This window comes from Cetorhinus maximus, chromosome 28 (genome assembly GCF_964194155.1).
Source record: "Cetorhinus maximus chromosome 28, sCetMax3.hap1.1, whole genome shotgun sequence".
Classification (NCBI taxonomy): Eukaryota; Metazoa; Chordata; class Chondrichthyes; order Lamniformes; family Cetorhinidae; genus Cetorhinus; species Cetorhinus maximus.
In genome coordinates this window covers 19,829,294-19,843,398 of record NC_135906.1, presented here as the reverse complement: position 1 = coordinate 19,843,398, position 14,105 = coordinate 19,829,294, and the positions used below count along the sequence as shown (strand labels likewise).

Sequence of the window (14,105 nt, the reverse complement as noted above, 5' to 3'; positions counted from 1 at the left end):
AAGGGTGAAAAAAGGCTATGAAATCCAGCATTCATTTGCAAAAATATCTGAAAATGTCTTCTAAATCACTCATGCAAACACATTATTTCAGATTTAACTTGATAAGCTGGCACATCGAGTTTGACATTCTCAATGACCCCAAAGTCTGCTTGGCAACAATGTCGTAGCTTGCAACAATTGCATTAGATGCATCTAGCTACTTCGGTTCTCAAATAGGCAACTGGACTCTAGGTGTTTTTAAAAATAAAAGCGTTTGAAATTGTTCAAAAATGAAAAAGAAAAAAATTCAGCAGTAAGAGCAAGTTAAATTCAGAACTAACCAACCAGCTGTTTCTACTGTAAACAAATCCATTCCCAGAATCAAGTTAAAAAGTTTAAGCATTTGAACACAGCCTTAATCTTAAGATAAAATCAAAAAAAAACTGCGGATGCTGGAAATCCAGAATAAAAATACCTGGAAAAACTCAGCAGGTCCGACAGCATCTGCGGAGAGGAACACAGTCAACGTCTCGAGTCCGTATGACTCTTCAACAGAACAAAGGAAAAATAGAAAAGAGATGAAATATAAGCTGGTTTAAGGGGGGTGGGGGAGGGGAGGTGGGACAGGTAGAGCTGGATAGAGGGCCAGTGATAGGTGGAGATAACCAAAAGATGTCATAGACAAAAGGACAAAGATGTTGAAAGTGGTGATATTATCTAAAGGAATGTGCTAATTAAGGGTAGAAAGCAGGACAAGCAAGGTACAGATAGCCCTAGTGGGGGTGGGGTGGGGGGAAGGAATCGAAATAGGCTAAAAGGCAGAGATAAAACAATGGATGGAAATACATTTAAAAATAATGGAAATAGGTGGGAAAAGAAAAATCTATATAAATTATTGAAAGAAAGGGAGATCGGAAAGGGGGTGGGGATGGAGGAGAGAGTTCATGATCTAAAATTGTTGAACTCAATATTCAGTCCGAAGGCTGTAAACTAGGCACTTTACAGCCTTCTGGACTGAATATTGAGTTCAACAATTTTAGATCATGAACTCTCTCCTCCATTCCCACCCCCTTTCCGATCTCCCTTTCTTTCAATAATTTATATAGATTTTTCTTTTCCCACCTATTTCCATTATTTTTAAATGTATTTCCATCCATTGTTTTATCTCTGCCTTTTAGCCTATTTCAATCCCTCCCCCGCCCCCCCCCCACCCCCACTAGGGCTATCTGTACCTTGCTCATCCTGCTTTCTACCCTTAATGTCACCTATTAGCACATCCCTTAGATAATATCACCACCTTCAACACCTCTTTGGCCTTTTGTCTATCTCCACCTATCACTGGCCCTCTATCCAGCTCTACCTGTCCCACCCCACCTTAAACCAGCTTATATTTCACCTCTTTCCTATTTTTCCTTAGTTCTGTTGAAGGGTCATACGGACTCGAAACACTAACTGTGTTCCTCTCCGCAGATGCTGTCGGACCTGCTGAGTTTTTCCAGGTATTTTTATTACAGCCTTAATCTTTATGTGCTATACAGCAAAATCCAAAGATTTCTGTACAACCTTTCTACACGTCTGGTGAAGTTTACCTTGAACATTTCAGATGTGATCTTTTACACTACTTCATGGAACATTGAAACATACACCAAAAAAAGATCTGTGCAGTTTAAGATGTCACAGCGATACTTGGTCAAGAACAGTGTGCCATCTTTCAGGCAACCATAAAATTATGTAACCAGTGTACACCAGTCCAGTATGGAGTGCTCTGTGAAAATTGAGATTACCTAAGTGAATACTGAAATCCACTGCCATATTACAAAGCATTCCACTTCATGAGCATGTTTTACCAGTAAACAATGTAAAAGCATTTGGCAACTCATTCTCCGGATATGGACACTGGTATGGGCTAACATTCAATTGCCCATCCCTAGTTACCTTCAATAGTGAAGCAATGGACCACCTCGAAATTTAGTTAAGTTGGGAATGTGCACTACATAACTCAAGTTTAAAAAAAAAATGTCCATCTGCTGATAAAAACTTGTTTACAGAATGCACTCTGCGCTCCAAATAGAGTGTTAAAAGTAGACTAATACTGATCTGGCATTCAGATCAGTTAGATCAGAGTCCCAGCTTGGGTTTAGTTTGAATACAGTATTAGTCACCAATGGACTTGCATGATGCATTTGAGTCCATGTCCAGTCTAGAGTTGCCTGTTCAATATGGACCATCCGACACTTTGCAGTCTTCAGCTTTAAATTGTATTGGTTGCCAAATGCAGGTAAGACACATTCTGCTGCAGTTTACTGTATCCAGATGATCCTATAACTAAGCAGCTGGAGATTAAATCAAAGGATAGCAGCAATTTGAACAGTCTAGAAAAAAGGAATTACCCTGAAATATTCATTTACTTGCAAATAAAAGGCTGCTTTGAAAAAAGCGTTCCCTGCATATATTCATATAACTCACTACAAAAAGGACACTTCAGCTTAACTTGTACCTCCAGTGGTATCCTCAAAAAAAAAGTGTACACTGACTTCTTATACCTCTAGACAAATATCCTTCATTTGAGGAAGCCTCATTTAGAGTCTGTCATGTCTTCCAAAATGTTCCAGTGTAAAAGACTAAGACTTTGAAGCTTGTAGCTAAAGTAGATACAATTCCATCACTACTCCCCTTTAAAACACCACCTAGTTTTCAGTTAGTAACAATTCCACTGAGAATAGGATACATTTATATTCAAGCAACCTGGGCAAGCTAAGTTGTACAGCCAAAAGCCCAAGACAATAGCTAGATAGATGATCCTAAATATTGAAAACCAAGTATGTACATAGGATTTGATGCCCATTGGTCAACTTAAACCTTGTTCAAATCACCTGTCCAAAGTTCTCTGTCAAAACATTAATTGGCATTCAAAATGATTCACACCCCCTACTCAATGTAGAACCAACAGCTCAGAGTTGGGGACATTGAAGTTATAGGAGGACCCCCTTAAAAAATCTGTTCCTAGGTGACCTCTGGCCAGCTAGACTGGTACAAGTGTAGATCATTTCAAATTTCAGGGAATATACAGAGTTCTTGTCAGATTAAAAGCCAAGCTACTCGAATGTATTGAATACAAACTGATTAAAATCAGACTTTAAATGCAATACTGCATTAAGGCTAGCTCCAGCTCCTACCAGAATAATGACAGATTTGCTGTCTATCTAGTCATCTTGGGCTCTGGAAGGTGAAGTTAGGACAACATATGGGAGGGGAACAGGGGATCTTCACAGCTCAGTCTTTGAAGGCTCATTGACCAGTTTGCAGGTCTGTGCAACAAACCCACCAGGAAGTATGCAATCACATCTGGGACTTCAATATTAAAATTGGCCAGCTGGTGTCCTTTGAGGCAAGAGTGCACAAGCCAGGGAGAGAGAGAGAGAGAGAGAGAGAGTGTGTGCATGCACATGCGTGCATTAATGGTGAGTCTCTAACTCCACCACTGTCCACTCCCCTGGGGAAGAAGAGATATCTTCAGGAGAAAAGCTGGTTACGGATGTGACACTGGCCGTGGAGTCATCGAGTGGCGATATAAGATCTGTCCATTTGCTCAGCTCTGCTTTGTCAACCATGACCTTGCTTTGTAATTTGACTCCATCTCCAGAGAGCAGCAACGTCTGGTTGATCAACTGCTGTACAACTTCCACTGGCTCAATCTGCAGTGTCAAGACCTTCTCGCTTGGATCTTCAACGAGTTCAAGACATTTGTGAAGCTCCTCTTTTTCAACATCTTCCAACCTAGTCTCCTCTGCTGTTTCAACTTCATAGATGGTTGAAAGGATAGGAGGTAGCAGTGGAGTCATCCATGGCACACAAGCATGTGTCTGTAGTATTTTATCACCCTCACTCAGGAGGCCTGCAACAGTTGACAGCACTTGAAGATTTGGAAAAAAAAGTTTAAGCAGCAAAACCTTTTTTTTGCATGCAAATCTACAACTTAAAGACAAGAGATGGAATTGTTTGCACAGAGTAAAAAAGTGAACATAGAGACCTGCTCGTGCTCAATCTCCAACAAACTAGATGATTTGCATTTCCTGCATAACAGACTATTGACTGATTAATTGATCCCAATGTGAATACTCCCAAATTATACAAGGACGAAGGGGCAGTGATTGAAGCTATAGAGAAGAGTTTTATCCAGTCTCTCTTCCCGTGCAATTGTTAAATTGGCAGACAAACAGCAAACATAATTAAAATAGGAAGACCAAAGTATCCACATGTCTTCACAGGTCAGTCATGTGCAAATTCTTTGCAGGCCACATTTAAAGCTTCAATGGTCCCATTAATTCACATACATATTATCTTTGTTTAGTACGTATGCAGCCAACAAGACAAGTGATTATAGTCCCAGGCAGACAACATTGAAATGGGACAAGCTACAAATACAAGTGCAAATAGAACAGAGCTGCCTGGTTTGAATAGCCAGAGCTGATATTTGGACATCCCCTGCACGTTAACCTCATAACTCTTTAAGCCCGGTGACAGTGGCTTTGCTCACTAGCAGTTTCCAATCTAGCAGCATCGTGATGTTCAGCAGCTGAAGGTCACTGCTCCAACACATTGAGAACAAATGATTTATTTGAAAAAAAATTCAGGTCATTACAGCGTGATGTGACATTTAGACAGATCTATCCCAGAGGAAACGTTAAACATGGAAACAGGACCACCACTGTACAATAGAAATTTGCAGACATTACAGCACAAGTGCTTATTCCATTCAACCACTACTTTTCTGCAGTTTTACACAAGTGCACTACTGTCCCATTAACCACAGAGACTAAATGTCTCCAAGTCCTCGGCTGGTCAATGGTACAACATAGTAACTCCAGTGTTGAAGGAGAACACTTAACTGTTGCACGACATGGTTCCAAATTGGAAACTCAGCATGTAGACAAGTACAAGTCACACACGACCACTCCTCAGTACCCCCCAGGGAGTATTCCCAGACAGCATTGCTGTGCTCCGATTGCAATCCCATGTACCAGATCAACTATGTGCAATTTTTTATTTTAAAAAAAGGGGAAGTCAGGATTAAGAGCGTCAAATCCTATCTAGTATCCCTTTAAAAATTTGAAAGCGATATTAAGCATGCTGAAACAGTGGCTTCCTTGGAGGAATCATGTGGCCATATTTTCAGGGGGGGGATAAAAAAGGAGCAATATTTATTAAAGGGTAATGTTTCAAATGTATCGTCTGCTACTTTATGAAAGGCTGCATTCACTGACACTGCATTCACAAAAAGAAGAAATGGCCCGATTGCAAGTCTTCAGTTCAAAGCCAAAATTTATTACGTGACCGTTCATTTCAGTGGCTAATGTTACACATTTAGAAAGACATTCTAACTGACATTTCAGCCACTTGTTTCAGTTTCATTACAAGTACATGGGGGTTGATTTGGGGGAGGTGGAAGGTGAAAAATAAAAAAGGGGCTAAAGACACTAAATTGCACCTATCCAGCACCCCACTACAAGGTATTATTAGTGATCTAAAGAAAACCTTGCATGAAAATGGCCAGTTCCAAAATGTTACACAAAAAGCTTTATTAGTCAAATGTCAAAAAGAAAAAAGGTTTACATTTTCTAGTTGATTTTTTTATTTTTTGCAAGTTCATTACTAAGGGTCCTTGTGGTACAATTCCAAAAAAAAACATTGAACTGGGTAAAAAAAATTCAGTCATGCAATCCAAGTCAGTGCAGAGTAGTTTTACTACACAGTCCAAGCCATAGGTTCATATCCAATATTAACATCTATTGCACGACTTCACCCTCATGACTTGGTGGGCTTACCTTTTAAACAATTAGCATTCAGCCAAGTTTCTATACATTACCTGTCAACACGCTATCATTCTTTTTACAAGCAGAGTCGTACTTGTGACCTCCATTTGCATCAGTGGTAGGATCATTCAGTTTCTGGACATTAGTCAAGTCCCCATCAAGGCAGTCTATTGGATTTTCTGCAACAGATTCCTCTACAATGCAAGACTTTGATTGATCGGATTCAGTTTCATCTTCTGCCAGGTCACCCTCATGGTGTAGGGCGAGCGTCACTTCAGGAACATCATCTTGCAAGCATTCATTTCGAGGAAGGCAGTGGTTCTGAATGGGTAGGCTTCCTTCAGGTCCACAGGACTGAAGGCCAATCACAGCAGGAATCCGGTCACAAGTGGGATCCTCTAAAGATCCAGCACCCGCCAGCATGCAGTTTTGAGGAGCAAGGGAATCCAAAGTAGTGTAGCCATGTGCAAGGGAGTGAGGAGTTGCAGCTGTTGCAAGTTCTTCACTCTCGTCCAAGGCATGCAGTGTTACGGGTTTGAAATGGGGAGCAGCAGCAAGGGACAGCACTTCTGAACTCAAGTCAGTTGAGGTTTTGTCCTCAAATACTGGGTTGTCAATCCCTTCCAGTCCACATTGGATGGGCTCTCCTGTCACTCTTTCACCATCATCCTCAGAGTGATCTTCATCCTCTGAAGACAGCATGGGTTCTGTTGGAGGATCACCATGTAGATCATCTGCTGCAAGTGTCTCTGGTTCTTCATCAGCCCTTTCCAAGTGAATCCCCAAATCCTGATCCATGAGATCATCCAGAGGGCTCAGTTCAGTCTGAGGAATAAAAAGATCTGCAGATTCTAGTTTCTCATCAGACTTTGACTCTACTCCTGAGCTACTATCATAGTCCTTTAGTTCTTCAGGAGTACTAGTGGTACTGCTGCTTTTCCCTGCCAAGTCAGGACCACTTAGTGTACTGGACTTGGAAACACCCTGATCTTCATGCGAATCCTCAGGTGAAATGCCAAGCTTCTCCTCAGAGCCCCAGTTTCTGACAGGACCCTCCATCTTGCAGGACATCTGCATGGTCCCCAGTATGTTCTCAGGTTCAGAGATAAGGTCTTGGTCTTCTTGACTTTGAAGTGTTTCTGGGCAAAGCTCGTTAGGAGAGTCTTCAGTATCTGCTTCTTCAGAATACTCATACATTGTGAGCTTAACTTTCTCTACATTAGGCACGTTACAATCTGTCTCAGGGGAGCTCTCAAGAGAGCTTCCCAACGCAGGCTCTTTCAGATCTACCAGATCCTCCAACATTGCCCCTGTGCCAACACTGCCATCTTTGATTGCAGGTACATTTTCCATGGGTGAAACATCCATGGCACAACTCTGAGACCCTCTCTCTCCCGAGCTTGGTGAGCTAGATTCAGGGAGTAGCTGTTGTCCCTGCAAGTCTTTTGTTTCCAGATTGTCATTGTTCAAGTCCATCTTTTCAATAATACTAGCAACCTTTTCATCCACATTAATCTGTTCAGCTTTCATTTTGCTTAAATCCACTTCAATTACCTCTGCTCCACAAGGTTCATTTCCATTAACAACTCTTGCGTCTTTTTGCACTTCATTTGAACACAAATCAGCTTCTATCATTTGGCCATCACCCAGCTCTCCCTTATTTTCTTCATCTAATTGAAGAGGTGATTCATCAGAACCCACCTTTGCTTCACTTTCAGCTGCTTCAAGTTCTCCCATGCAGGAGCTCACTTCAACCCTTTCATCCTCCACCTTTTCCTCGTCAACTGAAGCAGAAATCGTCGTGTTGCCTTGGTAAAGGGTGGTTTGCACTCCCTGGGGAGGAGATGGAACTTTTTCCATCGTTAGATAACCCTGGAGATTCGTGGCCACCTCATCTTCATTGGATGATGCTGTAGTCAAAGTTGGAGTTTCCTCTTTTACCACCAGGCCCTGTGCTTCAGCAGGCTTCACTGGAGAAGCTTTAAGCCCAGTCTGTCTTGCAGCACTAGTTTTCCCAATATCATTTTCCACAAGAGGAGATTTCCTAGAAGAAGATGATGACAACCTCCGCTTCTCAGTGTTGCTTTTTGGAGCTTTAGTTGATTGTTGGGGAAGGCTGCTGACTGAAGCCTTAGAAGCAGAAGTACCTGGCTGTGCCCTTGGTATGGATTTGACTGCCACTTTGGCTGTTTTCCCCTTTAGCCTTGCATTGAAATTCTTCTGCTCTACAGGAGCTTCAGAAGCTTTCACTGGCTTTGGTTTAGTTGACCTCACAGCATTGGTGGCCCTGTTCAGTTCAGAACTAGAATGCTTTGGTTGTGAAGTTAAGTCTGAAAAAGATGGACAACAATAAGCCAAAAATCAACACCACTCCTTCGATTCTTATCCAGAATATAGTCAGAGCAAATAGCTGTCCTTAGAACATTGTGCAGTTAGAAATGATGGAAAGAATTCCAGATTTCCACAACCCCTTGTAAGAAGAAATGCCATTCCTGAACAGCCTCACCAATTTTAACATTATGCCCTCTTGTTCTGGACTTGAGAAACCAAAATCGATGCCTTTAACCAGAGTGAGTCATTAACAGCACAGGAAGTGGCTATTCAGCCTATCAAGCCCATGGCAGCTCCCCAGAGCAATCCAGTCAGTCCCATTCCCCCACTATCCCTGTAGCCTAGCAAATTTTACTTCCTTCAAGTGCCTGTCCAATTTCCTTTTGAAAAATCACAGATTGTCCATCATCCTCCTAAGCAGCAAGCTCCAGGCCATTACTGCTGTCTGCTTCCTCCCCCTCATTCCCCCTGCATTTCTTACCCAAAATCTTAAATCCATCTCCTAGTTGTTCTACCATCAGCTCATGGGAAGAGCTTTTCCTCAACCTCATCTAAGCCAGTCAACCTTGTACACCTCAACCAAACTTCTCCTCAATCTCCTTCGCTCCAAGAAAACCAACCCCCAGCCTTTCCAAACCTTGTTAATTAAAAGCCTTAATCCTAGAGCCATTCTGGTACATCTCCTCTGCACCCTCACCTTTCTTAAAGTGTAACCACCCGAACTGGATGCAGAACTCTAGTTGGGGGTCTAACCGCAGCTTCATAAACAAAGGTTCAGCTAACTTCTCTGCTTTTGTACTCAATGCCTCCATTTATCAAGGCCTGGATCCCATCGAGTGTAGTTAGCCAAGCTTATGTCCTACCACCTTCAAAAAGGTCAATGTAAATGCACCCAAGGGTCCCTCAGACCCTGCACACACTAGAATTGTTCTATTAAATCTATATTGCCTCTCCCTGTCCCCTCTGCCAAAATGCATCACCTCACTTTCTCTATTAAATTCCATCTGCCCATTCTATGGCAGAAATGCAAACTCCAGCATGATGCCAAACATAATCGTCACCCCCCTTCCCCGTCAGCATTCTATAGGGACAGTTCCCTCCAGGACACCCTGGTCCACTCCATCACCACCCCAACATCTCATCCTCCACCCACAGCACCTGCCCATGCAATCACAGAAGGCGCAACCACCTGCTCCTTTACCTCCTCACCTTCCAAGGACCCCAAACACTCCTTGTAGGTGAAGCAATGTTTCACTTGCACCTCCTTCAATTTGGTCTACTGCATTGGCTGCTCCCAATGCAGACTCCTCCGAATTGGCAACACCAAACACCGGCTGGGTGACCGATTTGCGGAATATCTTCGGTCTGTCCGCAAGCATGACCCAAACCTCCCTGTCGCTTGCCATTTCAACACCCCACCCTGCTCTCATGCCCACATGTCCGTCCTTGGCCTGCTGCAATGTTCCAGTGAAGCTCAACGCAAACTGGAGGAACAGCACCTCATCTTCCGACTAGGCACTTTACAGCCTTCCGGACTGAATATTGAGTTCAACAATTTTAGATCATGAACTCTCTCCTCCATCCCCACTCCTTTTTTTACCCCTTTTCTCAATATTCATTTTAAATGTTTTATCCACTCCTTAAATTTTCATATTTATTCATTTAATCCCCACCTTTTATCCTATTTTTGATCTTTTCTCCCCCACCACTGTCCCCTCCCCCCACCCCCACAAGGGCCATCTGTCACTTGTTCATGTTGTTCTTTCCAGAGTGCTTACCCTTGTCCTATTACCACATTCTTTACCTTAATGCCACCATCAGCACCTCCTTTAGTCCTTACCACTACCATTAACACCCCCTTTGACAAAGATGTCATGAACTAAAAGAACAAGGTTTCCTTTGCCCCCACCTATCGCTGGCCTTCTATCCATCTTCACCTGTTCAACCCCCCTCCCCCCAAACAGTATTCATTTCACATTTTTACTTCTCTTTAGCTCTGAAGAGTCATATGTACTCAAACATTAACTCAGATTTTTCTCTACCGATGCTGTCAGAGCTGCTGAGTTTTTCCAGGTATTTTTGTTCTGCCATTAACAAATCGGTGCTGGCTCCCCTTAAAATTACAACCTCTCCATACCTGTTGGTTTCTAACCCCCACAAATTATGGATTCCAAAGCCTCACCCACCATTGATATCAAACTGACCGGCCTGTAGTTGCTAGGACTGTCCTCGCACCCCCCACTCTCCAATCCTCTGGTACTTCAAGTCCAGTGAGGATTGAGAGATTTGAGACAAGCCCTTCCATTATTTCCACATCCCTTCCCATAGCAACCTGGGATGCAGGCCATCTGGACCAGCTGACATCTCCCTTCAGCATAGCCAGCCTTTCCAGTACCTTCTGCTTCTTAAAATTTTCACGCCATTCTTTGCCTTCACCATCTCCACTTCCTCAGTAGACACTAACCTTGCCCTGCACCTCAAAAGCATTTCATGGGATGTGGGTGTCACTGGCAAGGCCAGCATTTGTTACCCATCCTGAATTGCCCTCAAGTGCCTTACTAGACCACTTCAGAGGGCAGCTGGAGTCAACCACATCTGCTCCACACCTGGAGTCACCTGTCAGCCTGACCCAGGTAAGGATGGCAGATATCACCCCCTTTGTTCCCAATAGAACCCATTCCACCTTGCAACCCACTCACTATTCACACGTCAGAAGATTGTGTTCCTTTCATGTTAACTGCCACTCACCAGTCTTATTCTCCTCTTCACTACCCCTCAGCCTATTGTATTTGTTCTGGTTCTCACTTCAATTCACTGACCTGCATCATACACCCATTTTTTGTTTCATCCCCATCATCATCATCATCATCATCCAAAGAGCCCCATTTTTTGGACTCCCTTCACTCCCTTGTTGAAATGAGATAGCGTGTACCAGAAGCACCTTTTCCTTAATGAAAAAAGAGATGACCTTTACAGTCCTTCCCATCAATCCTTGGTTCCAGTTTACCCTAGCTAGATCCCTTATATTGAAATTAGTCCTCTTCCAATCTAGAAGTTTTTATTAGTAATGAAAAAGAGCAAGGAACAATCTAATGTAAACCTTATCGTCCTTCCCCAAATGTTCCCCTACAAACCCTTGACCCACCCAATTTCCCAGCACCAGCCTTTCTAGTTGGCTGGTTAAAGTAGTTCTCTTGTACACTTAATTTCTTCCCCCCCCTCCCCTTCCTTGCCCTTTAACATTATTATACCCAAATATTGATTTTGGGTATAGAAGTTCCCCAGTATCACCCCTCCAGTTCTTGCCCATCTGTGATTCTCGCAGACTTGGAGACCTATAAAATACCCAAAGTAGTGTGATCTTACCTTTTTCCTTCTCAACTCTAAATACCTTCCCTCAAGGACATCCAACACTACAAAGTCTTTCCTAATCAATACTGCCACCCCACCTCCCTTTTATCTCCCTCATCCGTCTTTTCTGAACACTATATTCTTGAACAGAATATTAAGTGCCCATTCCTTGAGACTTTTAAGCCACATTTCCATTATTGCTACCATGTTATTCCCACACTGCTATTTGTGCTTTTAGCTCAACATTATTCATCACACTGTTTACATATATGCATTGTACTTTGAAACCTTGGGTCTGCTCCAATATGAAACCACTTCCTTTGAGCACCTGCCTAATCTCACTATGCATCTTATTCCTCTTTACTTCTGGTGCTGGCGCTCATCACCCCCTGATACTTTAGTTTAAACCATCGCCAACCAAACTGGTGAACTTTCACAAGGACATACGATCCCTTAAAATTTTTCTACATTAAAGCTTAGTCTATGAATCCCATCCTCATTTAATCCCAGTATCATTCCAGGGAACCTGCACTGCACCTCCTCAAGTCTGTACACAAACAGTTGCTGCATCCAGAGCGACAAGGTTGGTAGAAACAGTTCCAGTCTCAGGATATTCCCAATATATTCTGACCACTAAAATGTTACATGCAGGTGTGCATGTATGACAGGAAAAAAAAACTTACATCTTAAATAAAAACACCATAGGCGAGGTGGATTAAAAAAACATTTCTGCTCCTGTCACATAGCTGAAGGGATGACAGGGGTGTAGGGGAACTCCACTCTCAATTTCTGACCTGTCTCCCAGAAAGAAAGGCTCTATCTAATCATGGCTATGAGAGTCGGAGGTAGGAGTCCGACCAAACTTCAAAAAGGCTAAGTCAAAACCACCTTTTCCCACATATCTACCAATGGAGTGTGAACTGGCCCAGAGGTTGAACAAAGGCATAAAGACTTCAACTCGAGAGCCCACAATGCAAACAAAAATCCTTCAAAAAAGCATAGCTGTGATGCTACAAAAAGTAGACCACCTTCCCCACCTTTCTTGGTGGAGGCTGCAGACTGTTTCCCTGGTCGGGCTCCTGTTGGAAGTGTGCCAAGCTGAGCCGGAGTTTGTCGCTCATTAGTAACTCTAGGTGCCGACCATTTCCTCACCGCTCCTGTGCTCTGAGTCAGTTGGCTTGATGAAGAAGCAGCAGTATCTGGTCTGAAAAAGATATATTAAAAAATAAGTCATGGGGGTGGGGAAGTTGCTAAAGACAATGCTAGAAATCTCATGCACCCTTCAATAGTTTTACTTTGCAGAGGAAGCCAGGTTCCAAAAAAGTATTTAACCAGGACAAAACAAGTGGTGGAACATGTGTACTGGAAGCTACATGAATACACAGGGCCCAGTCCTTTGCAGACAGAACGAACATGTACACATACCACACCTGTTTCAGTTAACTCCCCGCCGACATTGGTATTCTTGTGATTGTCCTGATGCGTGCAAGACAAAGCTTTGCCAAAACGTCTTTCAGCAATATTCAAAGTTCCGTACTACCAAACGGCAAAATACTAAAGTGAACATTAGTACCTGTTGTAGTTCTAGCAACGCGAAGGCCATTCAAGAGCGATAGCTAACCTAGTTACCAATTTCAGTGGATATTACAGGTTAATCTGACAGCCAAGAGGAAAGAAATGGAGACTGTTGGCCCACATGCAAATGAATCAAACAGCATATGACGCAACCTATCCCCTAATCAACAGTTCAAAGGTGACACTTGAGGGAAGGTTAAACGTCCAACATAACCTGGTTGTCCATTGTGATCCACTAAAGACTAAACCAAGAGTTGAGACTCAAATCCCAGGAGCAAGTGTTGCTATGACTCACTATGAATAAAATGGGGAGCTAAACAAATGCAGGATGTCTCAGGTGGTACTTAGTACAACTGAACTGTCATTAGGTAAATCTTGCTTGGCAGGTAACACTATGGGTAACATGCGAACTGGCTTAACTATTGATTATTGGTTTCCCAGGCTAATGGTCAACTCTAATGCACCAACTACCCTGGGATGCTGATTCATTGAATGACTTGTGGAAATCTCAGCCAAATTCCTCTAATCTTTTGGTGAACTCAAAAAAAAACACCCATCGCAGTCATTTGTCAGTCCACAGCATCACAACCCACCTTTCTTTAGAAGAGAGACTCAGCCTAAATAAGAGTTTGAAACCTTCCTGGAGTTTCTCAAGTTGCCTTCGCCTTCCCCCCCCCACCCTCAGGGAAACCAAATCAGAAAGCCTGCGTTTTCCCCAAGTGTCTCATTCTCAACAGCATTTACAGAGCCAGAGGGGAGCTGGCCAACTACACCTCATGTCCCATGTACACAGCTTTAAACCAGAGTAGGATTTCCTGCTGTCATTTCACATCAGGCCTGCAGATGGTGCCATTTCCCCGCTCAGCTCACAGTCACACCTACAATCATATAGTTAAGAAACCCATAATACAGAATCGAGGGGCTACACTTTCACGCTGATCTGTCCTGGAGCAGAAAACTGTCATTATGATCCTTGGCCAGATCCTCAAGTTGTTGGTAATATTAAGACACTTGCTCAGGTGAAGAAAGCCACAAGATTCCGTGGGTTTGGAACAA

General features: G+C 43.0%; 1 protein-coding gene across 2 annotated transcripts in view; it reads right to left on the bottom strand.

Moving 5' to 3' along the window:
• Window positions 1-3,298: 3,298 nt before the first annotated feature.
• Window positions 3,299-14,105, bottom strand: part of LOC144668894 (uncharacterized) — a 61,710-nt gene continuing 50,903 nt past the window's right edge. The window contains exons 5-7 of one of the 2 annotated variants that reach the window (XM_078531352.1): window positions 12,512-12,678; window positions 5,846-8,122; window positions 3,299-3,874 (exon numbers count right to left, since the gene is read on the bottom strand). In XM_078531352.1, the coding sequence (XP_078387478.1) occupies window positions 3,435-3,874; window positions 5,846-8,122; window positions 12,512-12,678 (2,884 nt within the window). In that variant the 3' untranslated portion in view covers window positions 3,299-3,434. Of the gene's footprint in view, window positions 3,875-4,586; window positions 8,123-12,511; window positions 12,679-14,105 lie in introns of those variants that run through there. The other variant, XM_078531353.1, reaches the window with a different exon arrangement.